At 44.9% G+C, this 22,315-nt stretch overlaps 2 protein-coding genes across 4 annotated transcripts in view; one reads left to right on the top strand and one right to left on the bottom strand.

The window, feature by feature from the left end:
* GABRA5 (gamma-aminobutyric acid type A receptor subunit alpha5) overlaps positions 1-5,473 on the bottom strand; it is a 60,021-nt gene extending 54,548 nt beyond the window's left edge. Inside the window, exons 1-3 of one of the 3 annotated variants that reach the window (XM_037377010.1) lie at positions 4,760-5,473; positions 4,087-4,141; positions 3,331-3,483 (exon numbers count right to left, since the gene is read on the bottom strand). In XM_037377010.1, the coding sequence (XP_037232907.1) occupies positions 3,331-3,416 (86 nt within the window). In that variant the 5' untranslated portion in view covers positions 3,417-3,483; positions 4,087-4,141; positions 4,760-5,473. Of the gene's footprint in view, positions 1-3,330; positions 3,484-4,082; positions 4,142-4,759 lie in introns of all 3 variants that reach the window. The other 2 variants (XM_037377009.1, XM_037377008.1) reach the window with 2 other exon arrangements.
* The window catches only part of GABRB3 (gamma-aminobutyric acid type A receptor subunit beta3), a 197,944-nt gene that overhangs the window by 46,640 nt on the left and 128,989 nt on the right, over positions 1-22,315 (top strand). The window lies entirely within an intron of this gene.

Here is a 22,315-nt window from a genome sequence, read left to right as displayed (position 1 = left end):
AGACATGGAGAAGGAAAGGAAAACAGGATAAAAAAATAAATAGACAAGCATGATTGCAGAAGAATATAGCAATTCTTACAAAATTAGAATAAAAAATATGAGGAAGAACTCCCTACCATTTACTTGGAAAGAGATAACCCAGCAAAACTAACTGCTTAGGGTTGCAGAGACTAGCTTGAAATAACAGCCTGAAGGAAAGGTATGTTTAGCCTAAATAGCAGGATTATGGTCTTAGTGATAAGGGCTGCGAGCTAGCGGAAAAGTATGTGAGACTACAGACATGCCACGGGCTGAATTCTTACAATGTACAGTCGGCCTGCGTTGGCTACATTTAATTGGGATCTTCTGTTTTCCGTGTTGCTACTATTACAAGTATTATTACCAGATGGCAGCTAAACTGTGGGTACACCAACAACACGCATCCCTGTTGGTTTTGGCTCTTGCATAGATTTCTGAAATCGCATGTTCAAAACACAAACGCACAGGGACTGTGTGTCACCAGTGTGTCCCCAGACACGTGCCTATGGACAGCCTGGGGCTTGCAAAGAGTCAGAATGCAGTAAGGCTGGCCACCATGGGGCCTACCACATGCTACCTCATCTCAAGGAGGTCTCAGTGCAGGCAGTCACCCACGGTGCCACCCTCGCAGGGCTGCCACTAAGCGGACTCCCTGAGAGGGCCCACAAGGAATCACTCTTGTCCGGTCTGAAAATACTCTTCACAGTTCTATTTGACTTTCTGAATTATTCTCTAGCTCTATTATTAATGTTTACTTTCAAGACAATTGTGAACTACCTTGAAACGTTTCAGTAAAATACCTTAACTTGTTAGAGCATTATACAACTCAAGGCTGATTTCAAGCAAGCTTGAAAAAGCCTTGACTTGTGCTGGACCGTTTCTGCAGAAGTAGACTCATAGAACTGTCACATCAACAATGGTAGGGGACTTCACACCCTCTTCTTGTTTCATCTGTATCTTTCAATTTAATTAAATGATTTTTCTTTAAATAACTTCTACCAACTATGCCCACAATCCCTCTCTACTGCCTGTTGATGTGCGTAACTCTTGATAGTCATTCCACATTTATGTTAAACATTAATCACAGACTTTTGCTGATATATCTGATGTATCCTAGGAGACTGAGATACATAATTCCTGTTTATTTTACCAGGCATTGTGCATCAAAATTCCCCAAGGTGGCTTTGGCTATGTCAGCAAAAACTGTATTTATGAATTAATATCAATATGGAATGACTATGGAGAATCATAGACAAATCTCTGCCTTCATCTGTAACGTCCTGCTGTATTTTGCTTTTGAATTTGAGCTCATTTGACCAATCACTTTTATATAGCACATCGCAAAACACACTGCAACGTAACGGTGCAGTCCAAACATGGATGAAGCTAATAAAGAAGAACCTGGTAGCAACAGCAAGTATTACCAGTACTAGATTCTTGCAGTTAACAAGCCAGCCTACATGTAAATTGTACCGTTCTGTCCTGAAGAGTCAGTCCCAAAGCACTTAGCAAATTACACTCTGAAACTGCTTCTGCCTCTGAAACAGAAGCAGTGGAGCATCCTCTGTCTTTTGAGCAGGGTCAAAATTCAGCCCTAAGGCAGTGTATGAATGGTGCAGCGAATTGGAGCTGCCTATCTCTGCAGGGCTGGACTAAAATTACTAAATCAGAAATGGGGGGTGGAGAGGTGTGTGTGTTATGTGATGATCTCATTTTAGTGCACAGAAGCTTTTTGAGTTACTCACAGAAAACAAGTGTCCTACTTTTCCTAAATGTCCTGTTCTGATTATCTGCTAGGTTACAGGTCACACTGATTCCTACCTGGGACTTAGATTCAGTATTTGCTTTGGCAGTGAAAGGGAGAGTTAAACCCTCTCTCTCTCTCTCTCTCTCTTTTTTTTTTTTTTAAACCTCATCTATCTATTCTTCTGTTAGAGGAGTAACACAACTAGAAGACCCCACACCAAACAGGTCATACTCAACTATTGCAATGTGTTGCCTTCTGCAGGAATGATGGACAATCAGGAAGGACTTAAGGTTATAGTCCTCAAGATTTGTTCAATGTGGTAATACTTCGTCAAATTACAACTATGTCAAGACAAGTTTAAAACCAGTCCCACACTATCTATGCCCTCTTTATTTCTGTCACAAAGAAGAGTTTTGCCTTAGACCACAGTGAAAGCAGGACCAAGATTTTCCAAGGTGAATAAATCAGTGCGCAGCTCTTTGCATCCTTTGTAGTGTGCAGTCCTACAACCGTTCATATAAGCCACTGTGGTCACAGCCTGCCTACACAGGACACATGCTGAGGATAAGGCTAAGTTTTGCTTACAGCATAGACAGTCATCACTCAAAAGTTTGGTCTTTTTCCTAGTTCTAATCTGGAAAAAATCACTCTTCTTGAAATCAGAAACTGATTTGCATCTCCATTTTGTATCTTATAGCAAGGAATTGATGGGTGTGCTTGTGAATCAGCACGTTGGGAGGATTCAATTTTTTCTGTTGAAATCATAAATAATTGTTCTCCTCCACAAAGAAGAAGCAACCTACGTTTCCTGAGCATTTGTGAAATGCTTTTTCTAGACTCCATTGCACAGCCCAATTTTGGAAAGTTCTTAAGATATCTGGGTTTAGGAAAAAACATATAAACAGAGGTTTTCTGATTGTTTTTCTTCTTCCTAAGAGCTATACTAGGAGTATTTTTCTGATACAGTTTTCAGAATATCACTGTCAGGAAAGCATCCAAAACAAAAATATGGAGACAGCATTCCTTGGTGTATGCTTCAGGGAAACACAATTTCTAATTATTCTAGCAAGTTTCAAACTCAGCCATCCTTCTGAGCAGTTATGATCTTAGCTTACTTGCTAGGAAAACCTGTACCAGCTAGCAGCATGCAGCGAGTCCTGCAGTTGCAGCCTTGCACTACTGCCTATAGCCTGCACCTGCCAGGCAAGAGGGAAGGTGCGAGCCCCCCCCCCCCCCCCCCCCCCCCGTCGCAGACATGGAGGCAGGGAGCACTGCAGCCCCCCGCTTTGCTACGCCCAGGCAGAGCACTCAGCAGCTGTAGGGCCTGGTCTGAGCCCCCCATGCCCTGCAAGCCTTCCCGCCACAGTGTTGCGGGCATAAAGAACCAATAGGAGACAGTAAATTGGAGCAGGAAAGCAAATCGCTCCCTTCTCCCTGACACCAGCACATTAAGACAGAATGCAAAGCCCACTGTTTTGTCAGGCTGCTCCGCACCGCACGGAGCCAAGGTTTTTCATTTCCTTAAAAAATACCCAGCAAAAATTCAAACACAATTGGCAACTCACCCAAAGTGGCTGGCTAAACTCATGGAAACACAGAAGAGGAAGAAGTTTTTGATCATGATAAAGTCAGAGACCATCCCATTGTCCATTCCAGATGAGAGGAGGAACGCAGGTGGTTGCTTTGGTAAAGGTGCAGCTGCTCACTTTGTTCTTACGCTGCAACAATACAAAAAAAAGATAAATTATTACACAGATAAACAGCAGGACAGCCGAGTTCAGCTAACACCGCATCTTCTGCTATCTGTGTTTTTCACAAACTTATCTAGGCTTATGTAAACATCAGCTGTTTATGTAAAATTGTATATCTTCAAAGCCACGTTTTACCTTCTGCTGACAGCAGACTGCAAAACGGGAAAAATTCTTAGTGGCCCATTTTCCCCTTATATTCGTCCCCGATGTAAGTAACTAAAGAAATAGTCACCATTTTCCAAATGCCAGTTTCGACCCTTTACCTATTTCAACAACTTCCACCCGCCTGCAAACCCTGGGCTGTGTGCAGCCTCCGCATCCTTTCCTTCCATCGCAATTTTTTCCCATTAAATACCTAACTTCCTTTTCCAAAATCCCAGCTGAAATGCCAAGAAACACCTACTGCTTCTTGGAATTCACGCTGCTGCTGCACGGCTCAGCAAAAAGGGGGTGGGATGGGGTGGGGGGGTAAAAAGTGACCTTCCTCGCAAAGGCACATAAACCTCACGCTAGCACGAAGAATGACTGTAACACAGCTGCTCCAGCGACTGCCGCTTTTTGGATACCTGCCTCAGCGACCAGATCACCAATCTCAGCATCGTGCACTAACGTTTTCCTCTGCACCCTATTAAAAAAAAAACAAACAACAAAAAAAAACCCCAAAAAACACAGAAGCACACCCCCCCCCGAAATCAAACGCAACAACAACAAAAAAAAGCACCCCAAAACAAGCCCCAGAGATACGCCCAGCGGGGAGCTGCCTGGGCTCTCCGCCCGCACCCCGCGCTGCACCGCTCGGAGCCAGCCGCCGCCGCAGGGCGAACGGCCCGAACCGAACGCCGCCTCCCGGGCTCCCCCCGCCCGGCCCGCACCGCCCCGCGCCGGGTCCCGCTCCGCGCCGGGCACTGCGGGGCCGCCGCTGCCCTCCGCCCGCGCGCAGCCCCGGCCCGCCCGCACCCGCCCGCTCCGCCCGCTCCGCCGCCCGCGCGCCGCGCTCCGGGCCGCGGGGGGGGTGGGGGGGTGGGGGGGCACCTGCCCGCCTGCGCCCGCTCCTCCGCCCCTTCCCTTCTCCCCTCGCGTCCCCGCGGCGCCCTCGGGCTCGCCCCCGCCCCGCCCGGCCGCCAAAGTTTCCCTCGGCCATGTGCGCGGCGCCGGGCGCAGCGGCGGCCGCTTCGGGGGGCTGCGGCCGGGGCTCCCCGCCGCCCCCCGCCGGCCCGGCCTGGCGCGGGAGCCCGGCGCTTACCAGCCGCCGGCGGGGGGACGAAGGCGAGGGGGCGGCGTTTGCCCGAAAGTTGCGGAGCGGCAGCGGGAGCGGAGCGGGAGCGGCGGCGCTGCCTCCCCGCCGCTGGCAGGCGCGGCCCCGCCGCAGCGCCGCCCCCGCTCGGAGCCCGCGGCCGGGAGCGCGGGGCGCGCCCGCTCCTCGGGGACCCCGGCGGGCACCCCCGGGGAGGGGCCGCGGCTCCGGGGCTCCCCGCACCAGCCTCCCGGGAGCAGCCCACCGTCCCCCCCGGGGCAGGGTCCCAGGCTCGGCCGTCCGGCACCGACCGTCCGCGGGGAGAGCCCCCGCCGCAGCCCGGCCGTGCAGGTGCCGTGTGACCGCGGGGCAGGGCCGTCCCCAGCGGCGGGAGAGGCTGGCCGGTGTGTGGACTGCTTGCACGGGCTCACGTATGCAGGCGTGCCCACACCCGCACTGCCACACATCCCTACATCCATACATCCGTACATCCGTACATCTGGGTCTGCGTTCCTTCTGTGTAGCCGAGGGATCCGACCTGAACCACTGTAACTCCTCAGGGCTGAAGCAGGGGTTTGTACCCTCCGCGTTAACCCTCTTCGTGCATCCTCACTATTAAACACCCACGGTTTCTAGCGGTACTCAACATTTCAGGAGACCTGCAAGAGCTTGGAGGTTTTCTGGTGACTGTATGTAGTGGTATTCCAGAAAAATGGATGCACTGCTTCACAGCCTCAGTATCAGGAGCGTTACACTTGCTGTGTGTCCCAGTTGCACCTACTACATGCTGCTTGCGGGTCAGGAAGGATCGGTGCATTTTGACCTATCCAAAAGGTGACATGAGTGCTGCACAGTTCCAGTTCCCGGGGGCTCCTTGAGGTGCACGCAGGGTTTTGTAGCATGTGCATATCGCGTGTGATAAATACAATTTCAATATATACTGCTCCGACCGTCCTTCGAAATAATACTCCAAACTCGGTTATTAAATTATCAGATCTAACGAGGCAATGCCCGTCTTTCAGGCAACATTATGGATCAATGAAGCATTTGTTTTTTTCTATATCCATAGAAAAGCTCTATGAAATTAATCTCCCCACCGAAATCACTATCGGTTCTGTGGCCCGTTGCCACAGAGGGTGCTGCCGCGTGTGCCCCGGTCACGGTCTGCACGGTTTGAATTTTAAACCGGGTCCTTATGAGTGCAAACTTCCATATGGTTTTTTTTGCTATATGCGTTTTTTCAGCAAGGATTTATGATCTCAAACGCGGAGCCGATGTCATACATTGCTCCTCATCGCTCCTGAGTGACTTCGATGGGGACGGAGCCGCGTGTGGACGCCGCTGTGGGAGCGGCCCTGCTGGCGCCCCGGAGCAGCGGAGCATGGAGCGCGGAGCGCCGGCAGCTCCGCACCGCGGCTGCCTCGCCTGCGAGTGTTTAAATCGGGGTTTTTACCAGTGGCTTTGGTTCCCGGCATGAACTATTCATACCTCCGTGCAGGTGACGGTGTAAAATACGTGATCCTTACATTCTTTTACCCATGCGAGCGGCGGGGGCGCCGGCCCGGCGCTGCGGTGCGCGGTGCGCGGTCCGTGCCGCTGCTGGCCCCGGTGGCCGCTCCGGGCCCGCGAAGGGACAGGGCAGGAAAACGCAAAAGAAAAGCTTAAAGCACAGGAGCGGCCCAAGGGGGAGCGCCGCGCTCAGCCCAACTGGCGGTGCCCGGGCCGGACGAAAGGCCGCGCTCGCCCTGGAAGCCGCGGCCCTGCGCCCCCGCCGCGCTGCCCCCGCGCTCCTGTCACCCGGGTGGGCGACCTCGCCGGGGGGGCCGCAGCGTGCGGTCGCCGCCGCCAGGGGGCAGCGCAGCTCCACGCAAGGCCGGCGGCGGGCGGCGGGCGGCGCGGGCAGGGCGCCCCGGAGCGGGCGGTGGCGCCCGCGGGCCGCGGCAGGCCCCGGGCCGGGGTGTGGGCCGGCGGGCTGTGGGGGACCGGGCAGGGCCCCGGGGGGAGCAGCGTGTACCGAAGGGGGCGCCCGGTGGGGCGGCGGGGGAGCCACCGCGTGCCGTGCGGTGCCTTCGGTGCGAGGAGGCCGAGGCGGGTGCTGGCAGCGCCCCTCGGGCGCGGCCAGTCGCTCCCCGCAGCAGCGCCGGGGCCGGTGCGCAGCCCGGCCGGTGAGCGGCAGCGGGTGCCGCCGAACCGGCGCAGTCTGCCGGCTGGGCACAGCTCATGGCACAGCGCGTGTGGAACACGCTGTTTGTAATGCAAAGGTATTGAGTCCCGGGCAAAGGTGCGCTCCCGAGAGCTGTCAGGCATTAGCTGGGTAGCATTCGGGGCCGGATCCCTGCAGGACGCAGCCTTGACCCGTGGGAGCGGAGTTACTACAAGCCACAGGGAAATCTTTGCTGTGGAGGCGGCAGCGTGGCGGTGTCCTCCGCTGTGCGTTTCCTCGGGCGCTGCCTTGCTCTGCACGCTGACCCTGCCCGTGCGCCCGGCTGCCTCGCTCGGTCGGAAGGAGCCGGCCTACCCAGGGTCTGAGGTGGCCGCATTTTATTGCAATCAAGGAAATATGTTGGTCGGTTGTTCTCTGTGCTGGTGTTTAGCAAAAGCCAACATAGCCGCTCCATACCGTGATTTCCTTTAATATTTGGGAGAAGCTTTGTGTGGTCCCTCTCTGACACCACTTCTCCCTGCTTCATTAAATACTGTTGCTTATTTGCAGAGATAAATTCAGTTAAGCCAGATCATCCTCTACATGGGACTGAAACAACAGGGCAGGCAAATCGGGCTGTGGTTTTTACCATGCACGCATGGGCACTTACACACTCAGCACTCATTGGGAAACGCACACCAAGTCCTAACACCGTGACACTGGAAGATGGCCTGTTTCTACAGCAGCCAAAGGCCAGTCTGTCACTGATCAAGCCATTCCTTCTTCTGCCAGAAAAGCTACAGAAAGCTCATGAGGTTGGGTGAAGGTGTGACGTGCTGTGGATATTGACCCAAGCGGTAGGCTCTTCAGAGGCATTCTCTTCTGCCAAAACATTTAACTTCTGACTTCCAGGTGGAGAGGATTGCCTGTTTACTTGAAATCTCCTTTGGCCTCCTAGCTAAGACTCCACAAAAGGCAGAGCGTGGGATTTTGGTGATATAAATTCTTTTTCAACAGAGAGCAGCCTGAATTCATCAGTCACTGCAGGAATCCCTAATCGTCAGCTGACACCGACTCAGCCACTCTCAACACAGAGACTGGATCCGAACAAAGGGGGTAAAAGTCTCATTTCCACTCTCAGTATGTGTAGAGACCACAGTCAAGAGGCATATACTCAGGCCTGGTGAGACACACGTGAAGTGCTGGGTCTGGCTCCAGGCTCCCCACTATGAGAGAGACATGAACACAGTGGAGAAAGTCCAGCAAAGGACTAAGAAGATTATTAAAGGATTGGAGAATCTCTCCTATGAGGAGAGGCTGAGAGATCTGGGACTGTTCAGCCTGGAGAAGAGAAGGCTTAGGACAAGGGACAGTGGGTGAAAATTGGAAAACATGACATTCCATCTGAACACAAGAAAACATGTTTTTACTTTGAGGGTGGTCAAACACAGGGAACAGGTTTCCCAGAGAGGCTTTGAAATCCCCATCTGTGGAGATACTCAATATCTGAAAGCGAATGATCCTGGGAAACCCATTGCAGGTGACCCTGCTTGAGTGGGAAGTGGCTGATGTCCAGAGGTGCCCTGCAGCCTCAGCCATCCTGTAAGCCTGTAAGCTATGAAAACAGTGTCATCCTGTGAAACCCTCTGTTACTTTCCCCAAACTATTTCACAACTGTACCTGGTAGTGAAATGATACAACCAACCTTGCTGATGTGAGAGGTATTAGAATCCAATAGACTTTGAAGCATTCGGTGTATTTCTCAATGATAAGGAGGGATATTAAAAGCCTCTTTTTTCCCCCTCATGCATGCCCATTCTACAATGCCATGGACACCCATAAAACATGACCAGTGCCCTGCATTTCACTTATCTGGCAGGCCATGCTGCAGACAGAGCTGCACTTAGGAGCTGGTGTTTTGGGGGGTTGTTTTGCACACTCCAGTGACAAGAGAGAGCTACTTAATGAAGCTTTGTGAAAGGCAGCTGGGGGCAGAGTAACATTGGGAAGGATCGATCAGAGACAGAGTTGGTCCCTTTTTGTGTGACACATGAGACATCAGTGGTGCCTCTGGGAGAGAGAGGCAGGTGACCACTTGCTCTGCCCCAGCAGAATTCCAGCTGGCTGTGAAAATGTTTTTAGCAAGTGAAACTGAGGCTTCTGCATGCTGTTTGTTACGATTTCCAAATCTGCAGGTTCAAAGGTCCAAAAACTTCATCTGAAGTTAATCCTGAGCAGGTTGCTTTCTGCACACGTTCAGTTTAGAAACGAATGGAAGGCTGCATTTTCTGTTTGGCAGCTCATCCTATCTGTTATGGGCAACCTACATTTCAGTCCTATTCCACACATTAGACTAGCAGTTGAGTGAACATTGAGGGTATGCCTGAACACTACTGTCATGGATTTATAGCATGCCCTAAGCTTCAGTGTTTATTCATTCTAGGCACCTTACAGAGGTCCCTACTCTACAATGAGAGCCTTGGGTGCTGGCAGCCCTGTTTTCCCAAAGTGGCTGGCATGAAATTTAAATTATTTTGGACCTGTATTAGACACATTGCCCCATTAGACCAAAGTAATTATATCTAGAGATACCTCTCCCACCCAAAGGAATGGAGAACATTTCTGACATTTTTCAAGCCATCGTAAATTTATAAATCCTTGGATTAGAGTATTAAAGCAAAGTTTGTCTGTTACGTATAACGACGTCCCTGTCTTTCTGCACCCACGTAAGGGGCTCCATCTTTTTTCCCTAAAGCCACATTGTCTGTCTCCTTACAATTCCCTTCTCTCCTATAGATCCTATCCTCCCTACAGGTTAACCCAGCTGGTCCAGATTTACACAGTTTAAATCCCACCTATGTGGCTGAGTGGAACTGTTGAAAGCCTAGCACTGGTTGGTGAGGAGCACAGGGCAGGGTCAGTGGTGAGGTTCAGGCCTGGCACTGTCCTTGCAGTGCCTTTGCAGGGAAATGTTATGCACAGTTGGGTTTTGACAGTTCACTCACATCTGTTCAGCTTTTCCTGTGACCTGGAAAAGAGAGAATTTCTTTTACAGCTGTGGATAGCAATGCGAAGTCAGAGCGTGGGGTCAAACCTGTTCACAGGTGTTTTTCCCAGGAAGAACTGAGGTTTTATTCACATCCTTGCCAGGTTCAGATGTGCAATCTCCCTGTTCCTGCAGAGTCTACCAAAGTCTCCCCTTGAGATACAAACCATGAAAGCTAAAGGGATTTACTATGTGTCCTGAACTGCTAGTTCAGGGTCTTAGATTCAGGAGGTGGAAGGAGCTACCTAGCAGCAGTCCCTCCTGCATCACACAGTCCACACATTTCCATAGCACTACAAACTGTGACTCTCTGGTTTGCTTTTCTCTTGCTTTGTGAGAATACAGGCTGGTTTTTCTGGGTATCGACAAACGCTACAACAGGTCACCTCCTCCGTGAGTGTTATATCCCATAAACAAGTGCCTGCTGTTAATTCACCTTGAATCTGCCCCTGGTTTCTTCTCTTGTTGGCACGGTGTTCTTGGGAGAGATAAGGTTATGGACTAGTGAGATTGGCATTGTGGGCAGAAGGAGATTTGAAATAAAGGTGTCACCCCATCAAAGTTTATAACCTGAAGATCTCTTAGATTTAACATCCTGGGCAAAATTAACAAATTGATTTAACGTACCTATATGGACATAGCGGATACAGATGTGAAATTCACATTTTGCCCACATCTGAGCTGGACCAATTACAGGTTCGCTGCTTTGCAACCACAGACATTATGCTAATAGTATGGGAATGGCAGTGCAAAGAGAGGTATTTGAGGTTTTTCTTAGCAGGCCTAGTGAGAAGCAGATGTATTCAGAAGACAGTCAGTAAACAGAAGAACACTTTGTCTTCCCAGTCTGTGTGCTGACTCAGTGGTGGCAGTCATTGTGTCCTGACGTTCCCAGGTGATTGCCTGTGGATCTTCCAGTTCTCCAGAATTTAACTTAGAAACAGGAAAAATATATAAACTATACTTTTGCACAAAAAGAAATTATAATGGAAAATATGAATAAATGTTCTCTAAACATGTAAGATACTTGTAACTAATGTGTTCAAGTAGATGTCACTAAATACTGGTGATAGATGCTTACATTTTCTGTGTGAACTTAGGGTTTTTTTGCTGCATACACTTGAGCATCAACTCAGAAAATGTCTGAAATGGCATTTTATGATCCTATCTTATGAAATACCTTAATTTCTTCAAAATGGATGAATTTACTGGTTAGTATTTTAGCTAGCTAGAGTAGCAGTTATATCTTTATTTGAAAAATAATGGGTCATTTAGGTAGCATTCTATATGACCTTTAAGGACTTAGTCCTCCTGTTTAGTGATTCAGCTGCATCTTTTCTGTAAGTAGCTGTGACACTGCACAGTGCACTCCATGTGAGGACTGGGAACACCTTTTATGATACAGTTGAGCAAAAAACCAACTTACTCTGTATTCTGAAGCATCTAAGTAAGAAAACATTTTGTGGAGAAAAACCATAATGATCCAGTTTCATACATATGATTCATGAAGATTAATCAGGCTTAAACTAGAGCATATGAGTTCTGCATCAGTATTCAAGGGTTTATGCATATGCTACTGTACATGTAATTCCTTCATAACAGGAAGGAGAGAAAAACCTTGGAAGGGACAACATTGAACTAAGATGGAAGGATCAATGCTGATAAATTCTTTTTTAAGTATATATTCAAATGTTCATAATGTGTGGAAGGTGAGTGTACTCATGGACAATACAGGAATATAGTAACCTAATGTACTTAGTGATGCTAAGGACAGAGTATTTGAAGTATAGAAATCAGTTAAATACACAAAAGATGTACCAAAATCTATTTGGCAGTACATCTCTGAATTTTATTGTACATACATATGTATGTATCTCTCTCTCTCATATTTAGGTTATAAGCTATAAATCTTTATGGCTATTGATACATGTCTGTACATATCAAATCTACCTGTCAACTGGGTTTTGGCTGTATAATTGCTAAGATAAGATCGGATTAGCATGTTTTAAGCTGTTGTCATGAACTCTGGTCTTTTTTGGCTGCTATAGTTTCCGTATTTACTGCATTTCTCTGTGGTGTTTATGTGTGCACTGGGCATACTGACAGAACTCATTATTTCTGTTCCTGATCAACACAGGTAACTGTCAAAGATACCAACAGATACTAGCTTTCATTTTCATGGAATTCCATATAAGTTTTGAAGTCACCCAGTAATGATTCATTATAATAATTAGCTGCTGCTACAAAAAAATACATTAATGCATACCATTTGGAAAGCTGTAGACACAACTTACATTTATTTTAGGATTCGCAATATACTGATTTTCAGGCTGAATTTATTGGCAAGGGTTAGGTGGGAATAAATGTTCTTGGTAGTTCCAAATCCCATTAAATGTGACTTCTGTTATATAGATTCAAGTACTATAATTAATAAAATTTCAAGAAAAGATTTTTTAAATTGTTTGATCTATAATTAACACTTACAGAAATTGGACAGGGCTATTAAAAAAAAAGAAAAAAACCATCTAAATGCCTTGTTTTGGAAAAGATATTGATGGAGATTTCACAATGATGTATATATAATACTATGGGATGCTAAATATTAACGATTGAAATATAGAAGTATATATATACCACACCAGTGCAGGTGATGCCAGTCCTACAGCTTTGTGTGAACTTTGTCAGTATCAGTGCAGTAGAATTCAGAAAGATAAAAATAATAACATATATTATGTATAACAGTCAACAAGCCAGATCTTCATGTAGTATAAATTGACTAAGTGAAGAGCAGTGGAACTACACACATACCTCAGCTGAGGTTATGCCTCCAGTGTGACCCAGTAATTATGGTTCAGTCAAGGAGTGTTTGAATCTGAAGAATGAGATTTAGCACAAATATTAAGTAGGGGCATTTTTTTTTCTTTTTGGTAAATAATCTATTAAATGAAAAATGCAGGCGGCTTGCTCACAAAACAACTGCAAAGTAGGCTAAAATGTGCCCATTTGTATTAGTCAATGGAAAAAAAGTAAAGTAAAAAAACAGAAATACTGAGCACCTTGGCTTCAATATTTCTAAAAAAGTCAATAGGATGGAAGAGGAGGATATCATTGCAGAAACAGTTAAGAACAGCTGTGAGGAATCATCATACAACCTGTGCTTTGGATATTCCCTTTGGCTGCGAGAAACGCAGATTAACTCTTTGCTATGGGCAGCCATTATCTTTTTGGAAACAGGGAATTTTATGGATTCTCTTTGTTCTCTCCTCATAAACTGTTCCATTTTTACAGAACTGAGTGTTCAGTAGGCCAGCTGTCAGTGGAGATGAATACCTGTGTGCCAGCCCTTGCCAAGGAAAGCTTTGCCTGGAGGGAAGGAAAGCACCCTACTTCCAAGCTGCATATTTAGGGTGTAGCAGATTCAAGTTCAGTCCCAGGTGCAGAGTGTTTTCCTTGACTACTTGTTCTGTAGTTTTTGAAGGAAGCAAATGAACTGGAGGGATAGCAAGGCACCCTCTTTCCAGGTCCCCAGGCTGCACACTTCCTGTGTCCTTCTTTAAAGCCCACAACTCCATTGGCTGCACATTTTGGAGAAACAGGAGTGCTTGCATAAATGAGCTAAGCTGGATTTATCACTACGCCTTTCACCTTCAGCAACTGAAAACCAGTGGATTAGTTTCAAATCTAGGGCTGTGTGCTTGAAGGGATCTGGATTGTGTACAAGAAACTTTACCTGCTTGTCTAAACACATCACTTGTGGATGCAGAGAGCGAATACCCATGTTAAATTTTAGCAGCCAAGGAGTGGGAACGGTCAATGAACATAGCATCTCAGGTGCACAGAAGAGGATCAAAAGAATAGCTTCAAAGAGAAAAAATGTGACTTAAATAAAATATGACTGCTGGAATGGTTGCAGTTTGATCTACTGGTGTTTTCCCAGCTTACTAAAAAGAACAAAACAAGAGCCATCAAATGTTAATCAGATGTTATTTGTGTGGAGAGCGCTGGGGCAGAATCCTGGGTATGCTCAAGACAGCAGGGGGGAATGGGTTTCAAGTGAATAATACAAAAAAAGAGAACTTAAGCATGTCAGTTAGTTTTCCACTCTAAATGTGTTCCATCATTAAGTGCTATTTCATTGAAATCAGATTTATAGTGCTTTTATCGCATCTTTTTGAGTTCCAGCATCTACACCACAGAAGAGTAAATTACCCGTCCTGGAACTACCAACACCCCAGTAGCTAAGGCTTTCACCCAGACAGGTGAACCAGGTTCAAGACCTTTCTGTAAACACTGGACTCAAGTATTAGTCTCTTAATGTAATGATAAACCCAATATTCTGGCAGCTGACTATTAACTGTGTGTCTTATTTTAGGGATGACCAACTTGGGGTGCCCAAGGCTTATAGAGCACTTGCAGTGGCAGACCAAGTCGGTGAGAGCTGTGGTTTCTCAGCAGCTCTGACTGCAAGGCAGTGCAGTCTCAAGTAATGTGCACAGGATTTCAAGCCATGAATTTTAATCCTTGCTCTGCCACTAATTCACTGTGTAGCTCTAGGCAAGTCCCTATCTCTTCAGCTGTAAAATGGGAATAATAATAATAATCGTTTCCTATCTTTCGGCAGCGATAAATTCATCTGTGTTCTTGAGGCATGCAAATACTACAGTGATGAGTGGCCCAGAAAATGCCATGAAAAATGAATAATTCCATATTTACTTCAGGCTTTGGGTGTGCAGTAAATAAGGCACTTCTAACTGGCTGGTGAAGGTTACTATTCTAAGTAGCTGCTTATTCAGTAGGTGCTGTGTAATCGGTACCTCCTTACCCAGTGTAATGAATGAAAAAGGGTTCTTGGGGAAAAAACAGGGAGGCAAAGACGTTTCTAGAAAAATCTTAATACCGGTTTACAGGAAAGCAGAGTTAGGATTTCATTGTCCATTTAGTTTCTAGCATTCTTCAACACTAAAGCACTTGATTTTGGCAGCTATCATAATGTCCTTCTAAGACAGTTGTCCTCTATGCAGGTTCATGATTAGGTCTGTAACCTGCACCCTTCCTGCCATAAGAGGTTTACTCAAAAACAGTATTTTGACTGTGTATGTGTATCCATTCTTCATGTGCAATTATTTCTGTCTGAAATCCAGGAAAACCAAATCTGTCCTCTTTTTATTATTTTTTTTTAAAGTCTGTTCTGATCACACTGTCACATTCCCATTCTCGTATTGCATTTTTCTGGGTTCTCAGATTAGTTGCGGGGCAGATGATCTGTTCCATTTGTTATAGACTCTCTGTTTACAAATAAAATTTCCCCAAAAGGCTCCTCTTCTAACAAATAAGACTTTTGCTATTGAAAATAGCAAGGAAAAACATGTACATAGTGGTATGCTAACACTTCAATTCAAACTTTATAAGAGTAGTAGGAGCATGTTTATCCTGCAATTTAACTGCTTATTAGACCATTGCTATCACATCTGTTAAAAGCATGTGCAATCCACAAAACAAGCTGCCAAATGTCCCTTTACAATTACATTGTTCAGAGATATGTATTGTCATTCTCTATTTTGTATTTGTGTATACGATGTGTCAGTGCAGCAGTCCCCTGACAGGACTCATTTGAGTATAGTTGGAGTCATGTTTACTTTTCTGCACACAAGGAGATCTAAGCTCTGCTGAGACAGATTATGCACAGATTTGTTGATCTAATCTCCACCCCATTTGGTGATGCTAGTTTTAAAATTAGGACATATCAAATTAGAATCGTGATATTTGAAGTAGTCTTGACATAAAAGGGAATCATCCACTGCATAGTACTCACAGCCTTTCAATGTGTCTAATAAAGGAGCATGTTTTATTGTCATCTAACATGACACATTTCTAGACATTTACTTGATATTCTTATCTGTGCTGAGATCTGTTTGAGATAATAAGAATCTGTTGCATAAAACAAAGCACAGAATATTATAAAACTATAGCATTTTTTTGTGCTACTTACATTGAGAACCTTTATGAGCAAGTATTTTGGAGCAAATTATTTCCAGATATGTCTCTTTATAGGCCCTGACCTTATGAACTGCACACATGATTCATTCTGGGCATGTGAATTCGTTGCAACTGAACCCATATGCAAAGTTATCACAGTGATTAACTCAGTATAAAAATGTTTGCAACACTCTGTCTTTTAGGGTTTTACTTTTCACTTTACAAATGGTGCTACCAGCTATGAGCAGGATACAAACAATAGGCACAGAATTATTGTCAGGGATGGCTGTTACCTCTAGTCACTTATGAATTAAACATCTGCTGTCTCACACCAAAACCGTTATAAAAATAGTTTGCATATGAAAAGAATTACTGTAAAAGAGATTTCAGTGAAGAAATCTTCAGCTTGTTGTGAACACAGCAGCCTTGCTGCTCAGTAGAAGTTTGCCAGAAGTACATCACCCTTTGGATTGTTGTCTGACAGAATCTGATGGCCTAAATTTCATCTAGTATCTTTTGCTTAATGTTTCTCATTGGCTAGTTTTACATCCTCAGAGGCACCTAGATATTAGAAAACATAGGAAAGTAAGTAGAATGTGGATTATCCAAATGTGAGTTTTCATGTAGGCTGCCCCATAGAAGAGAAGCTGATCAAAAATGTCTGTCCCTTTTTCTTTAACCACTGATGAGGTCACTGGAAAAAAGTCTCCTACCATGATCTTCCACAAAAACCGTGGTCACTAAAATAACGCTGCTATTGAGAGGTAGGAGATTAACAGAATTGCAACAAGCAGAATTTCTGCAGGGACCACGCTAAGTATAAAGAATTCAGTGCTAGAATATATTGAAATGATTGTAACCTGGTTGTACTTGGAGTGAAATGTAAAACTCTCATCTTCCTGGAATAGCACCCTGATGCTTGTAATCAAAACCAATTTGAAACAGTGATGTCTGTTTCTTGGTGTCAGGGAAAGAGATTAAGGGGAAGGAGAGATCACTGTCATCTTTCATATCACAGAATGTACTTTGAAAAGCTCAAATGGAGGAAGAATGTACCATCTACCCCCACTCCAGGACCAGTTGTAATGTAGAGATGTGAGCCAGCACCACAAGCAAAGTTATAATAAGAATGATGCCTAAATTCAACAAAATCTGTGGCGGCAAGCAGCAACTATGCAATTGTGGCTTATGTAACCCAGCTCTGACTGCACGCAGGTTTACATTTTAAAGACAATAATTTGCTGTGGAAAGGAGCTGATGCTGTGAGTTTTGCTGTGGAAATGTTTTTGTTGAGATTCATGGAGAGAGCTGAGCATGTTTGGAAGGCCAGACTCAGGTGACAGCATGGAAACCTGAGCAATGCTCCATATAATATAAAACGTCTGAATCTTTCAGAAGATTTCCTATCTTTTATTAGAAAAAAAATAACAAAGCCTTCCCTGCCATTCTCTCTATTGTATGTAGGCACTCCATGATATTGGTAAATTTGCTAATGCGGGTAATTTCATTTCAGTCTTATTTTTAATTATTATTTTCATCCCAAACTTTCCTTGTGTCTATTTCCCCAGTGGCTAAAAGATTAATGATTAACCTTCCATTAGGGAGAAGCAGGAGGAACAGGAAGATGGCTTCAGCATTATTTATTTATTATTCTTTTTCTTAGCCGGAAATTGAATTATCTACTCCCCGTTAAAGACACTTCTAATGAAAATGTCAGTTACCATGAACTAACAGTTCTTTAATAGTAGCAGTACACAACAGCTGGCTAGTAGAGCAGAATAGGAGAGGTAAAAAAGAAAAGCCAGATGTAGAACTGTGCACATTCACACATGGAAATAGATAAGCACCTTACAAGAACACATGAAGTAATCCTCAGTGCACCCTGCAATGTAGTCAAATATTTCTCAGTGACATGCCTGAGGGACAGGACACCATCTGGAAGGACCTGGACAAACTTGAGAAGTAGGCTCATGTGAACCTCATGAGGCTTAACAAGGCCAAGTGCAAGGTCCTGCACATGGGTCAGGGCAGTCCCCAGTATCAGTACTGGCTGGGGGATTAAGGAATTGAGAGAAAAGGACTTGGGGTTACTGGTGGATGAAAAGCCGGGCATGAGCAGGCAATGTGTGCTCACAGCCCAGAAAGCCAACCGCATCCTGGGGTGGCCAGCAGGTCGAGGGAGGTGATTCTGCCCCTCTGCTCTGCTCTGGTGAGACCCCACCTGCAGTGCTGCATCCAGCTCTGCGGCCCCCAGCGCAGGAAAAACACGGACCTGTTGGAGCAGGACCAGAGAAGGGCCACAAAAGTGATCAGAGAGCTGGAAGACCTCTTCTGTGAGGAAAGGCTGAGAGAGTTGGGGCTGTTTAGCCTGGAGAAGAGAAGGCTCCAGGGTGACCTGATTGCGGCCTTTCAGTATTGAAAGGGGTCTTATAAGAAAGATGGGGACAAACTTCTTAGCAGCACCTGTTGTGATAGAACAAGCGGTAATGGTTTTACTAAATGAGGGTAGGTTCAGACTAGCTATAATGACGAGATTTTTTACAATGAGGGTAGTGAAACACTGGCACAGGTTGCCCAGGATGTGGCAGATGCTCCATGCCTGGAAGCATTCAAGGTCAGGTTGGATGGGGCTTTGAGCAACCTGGTCTAGTTGAAGATGCCCCTGCTCATCACAGGAGGGTTGGACTAGATGACCTTTAAAGGTCCCTTCCAATTCATTGTATGATTCTGTGATTCTATAGGAAGGAAATATTAACAAGGATAGCTGTGCCATTTGATAGGGCACAAAATTTAAATTGTCTGTCCTAGTAGTTAGATAAATGCTTTTCTTGGTAAAATCTTCTGAATATACTAGTGAATATATGACATAAAACCTCTAGAATATCCCATGTTGCTCATGTTATAAAGTTTTCCTATTACCTAATTTTAAGGAAAATTACCTAGATCCCATATCAGATGGTACATCAGAGTCTTCAAAGATCATTGGGGTTCTCCGCAGTTCGGGCTAACCAACTTATTATGGTAGTTGGTAGATGCTGCTATCCAGCACCACAGTATGGTGGGGTTCTTTCAAAAGGAGGAACAAAGTAAATTTGTCCATCCATTGAATTCATTAGCAAAATGGCTCTCGTACCCATGCTAAGCCATCATTCAGTCTCTTCTGTGTTGGCTTTCAAGAAGTCTGGACTTACGCAGATTTTTTTGGTCTCTCCTAACTCTCTAAGCTGCACAGATGAAATAGACTTGCACGCAATTCTCTTTCAGTTGGGATATCACCAGCTCCCTGTGCTCTCTTATCCCAGCTCCCTGCGCAGGAGCCACCGGAGTGCTCAAGCAGTTCCCTTTCTTCTCGCCTGAGTTTTCTGTATCTTCATACCTCAGCACCCTTCTAATCACTGAAGCTTTAGGCAGCAGCTCAGGTCTGAGTTACAGCTCAGAGGTGGGGTGCAGCAGAGGAGTTGTGCCCTGGCATTCAATACTTTTTAGAGAACGAGAAGAGAAGATTTAGGGCCCCCAGATTCAGCAATGCACCCCATAGCGTTACACAGGCTCACAGCTTTCTGGGCTTAGGGGACAGTATTAGGACACCTGTCAGTATGCTCCGGGGTATTCTTTGACTATCAACAGATGAAGTCACATCAAATTTAAAAATGGTGCCACCCTCATGTGGATAAAGTCCTAAATACTCTGGGTTTATCATAGTCGATATCACAGTTTATCACAGTTTTAGCACAGCTGATGGGAATCTCAAATGCTTTTATTCATCTGCAAGCATCCATAGGAGATACTTCCTAAGGGAAATTTTTTCCTAAAGCTAGCCAGCCCTTGGCATAAGAAGGATGACTACAACACGTGAGGGGTGTTTGTGTGTGTGGGGGCACACACATCCCTGTGTCATGCATTTTATTGCGGGCTGCGACTGCATTGCACTCCCATTCCTGGTCTATCAACCATCCTCCAAGGTGGGAAAATCAAAACTATTCATCTTCCACCCTGGCCAAACCCCCAGAAGAGGGCACGCTGTATGCCTGAGAAGGTGCAGCATCTGGCACGTCTGCTGTGCCTGATGGAGCTCCTGAGCTCCCAGCGGGCGGTGCAGCTTGCCATAACCTCCAGAGTAGGCATGTTTGTATGAGACACAATCTGGCTCATAGTTTCATATAATCCCCTTAATTTAGCAGAAAAATAAAGAGTAAGTTGTTTCTTAGAACAATGTTTTCTTTTCCTAATGATTATTGCTTTTTAATTATTGTTCTAAGTGAATTGTATGCATAAGTGTCAATGAAAACAGATTAGAAAGAAATATGACTAAAAAAATTGATTTATGTTACAAGAGCTAGATTAATCTTTCCAGGAGGGAAACTGGAAAAGGCACCAGATCATATCACACTGAAATGCAGAAGCTGTCAGCTCCATCAGTTCCTCTTTCAGTCTAACATCAATTATAGTGGACTTGTAGCAATTTCATTTAATACTGAAAGGATTCTGTTAAGGAGGGAATGAAGGTTGACAAAGTATGTGTTTTATTCAATTTGCTACCATTTTAAAGAATGAGGTTTTAAGCTTTCTGAAAGTTATTAGATTGTATGCATTGAATGAAAAGCAAGAAAATTTGTAAAGCATAACATGGCGTTGATTTCTAAAGCGAGAAGGAAATTCGGTCTAAAGTTCAGTGAACTACGGCTTATTTTCATTATAGACATCTACTGAGAGATTCTGTGAAGGTTTAAAACTGCTGGTAAACGTACAGACACCTAGTGAAAAGGCAGATCTGTACAGTTACAAGCGCAGGAACGGGAACACTTTATCAGCCCAAAACATACTATTCAGTGATTCCCCATCGAAATTTAGAGAAGGTGAGTAAGAACAGGGCAAGTACTTACAAGGCCACCACAAGTGAGGGCAGGTCCCTTGTGCCTAGCAGCAAGGAAGGTCTGGGAAGGCTGCAGGAGGGTCTGGCCTCACAGTCCCTCCCACTGTGGAACCAGTCCCTTCTGGGTCTCCATCACATTCCCACTCTGCCTGAGTCCACAGGCTGAAATTTTAAGGGGCTTGGAAGGGTGAAAGGAAAAAAAAAAATTGGCAGGTGGTTTGGGAGTACTGAGAAACTTTCTGGTGGTAGAGGAATTAGTGTCTCTTTTGCTCAAGGGCCAAAATTGCATTCCCTGGCACCCGGCACCTGGCTCTGTGGGAAGTTAACTCCTCCGTAACTCCCAGGTTCCAGGAATCTGCACTGTAGAGTTAAAAGTTAATCTATATTTAATCATACATACTAAATCTATAATCAAGAGTTATGCATTCCAAAATGAAGGATATTACTATGTCTGAAATACTGTAAATGGATGTCTAATTGACTTATTTTGTCTAAAGCACTGTTGAACGTGGAGATGCTTTCGATAGGGGAAAATACCACTTATGTTTCCTAGAAGTTAAAACAAATTACTGGGTGTTAGGAGACTAACATTCTTTTCCCTATCTGCCAGGGAAACTTTATAACAAGGATTCATATCACGACATTGATAAATGATTTAATTCCATAGAGTTTGCCCCATATTCCTCAAGTGGGATTTTTAAATGGAGATGATTAACCTCTCCTCTCTGAGGTTTCAGATGCCCAAATTTTACATTGTCTAATATATGTCTATGTCTAATATATGTCTAAAATATGTCTAATATATACACAACACTTCAGAACTTTGAAAGAAAAACAACAAATATAGCTAAAAATTATATTAGAGCTTTTTAGCCAGTTTGCATACATAGTACAACTTATAAAGATGATGATGAACAAAGCCAGGCAATTTGGAGGTTCTAGTGGATGAATACACACCGAATGAATATGAATAAATAAGGGGGCATGAATGGACATTTTCTGTTGTTGTTTACTGGTGATAGAAAAGAATTCCAGTCTTACCCAAATCTTTATAAAATTCTTGATAAGCTGAGGTGTTGAAACATGTGCTTTGGATTTCAGCAGTCTTTTTTTCAGTCTTAAGTATGTCACAATATTTTAAAATAAACATGGAGGGAATTTTGAAACATGCCACGAATAAAATACCTAAACCATTTCATTCTTAAAAAGTCAATGTTTTCTTTTTTAGCAAAGTCAAAAGGAGAGCTGAGAGTATTCCAGTGTCACTGGATGTTCATTTTGCATTTAAAAAAAATAATGTTTTAGGCACTAAAGTTCCACCCAGTCCTGTTAAAAGAACTGAATTAGAATAAAGCACAACTGCAACAGATGGCGGATGTTCCAGTATATTCAAGACAGTTTAAGTGTACATATTCACATCTCAAAAACCTGTAAAATAAAAATGGTGTTAGTTCTTCTGATTCATTTTTAAAGCAAAGAACATTTCCATGTTTTCCAATTCATAGCACACTTCCAATTTTTCATAGA

Source organism: Falco rusticolus, chromosome 2 (genome assembly GCF_015220075.1).
Source record: "Falco rusticolus isolate bFalRus1 chromosome 2, bFalRus1.pri, whole genome shotgun sequence".
Classification (NCBI taxonomy): domain Eukaryota; kingdom Metazoa; phylum Chordata; class Aves; order Falconiformes; family Falconidae; genus Falco; species Falco rusticolus.
This window is presented reverse-complemented; position numbering and strand designations above follow the sequence as displayed.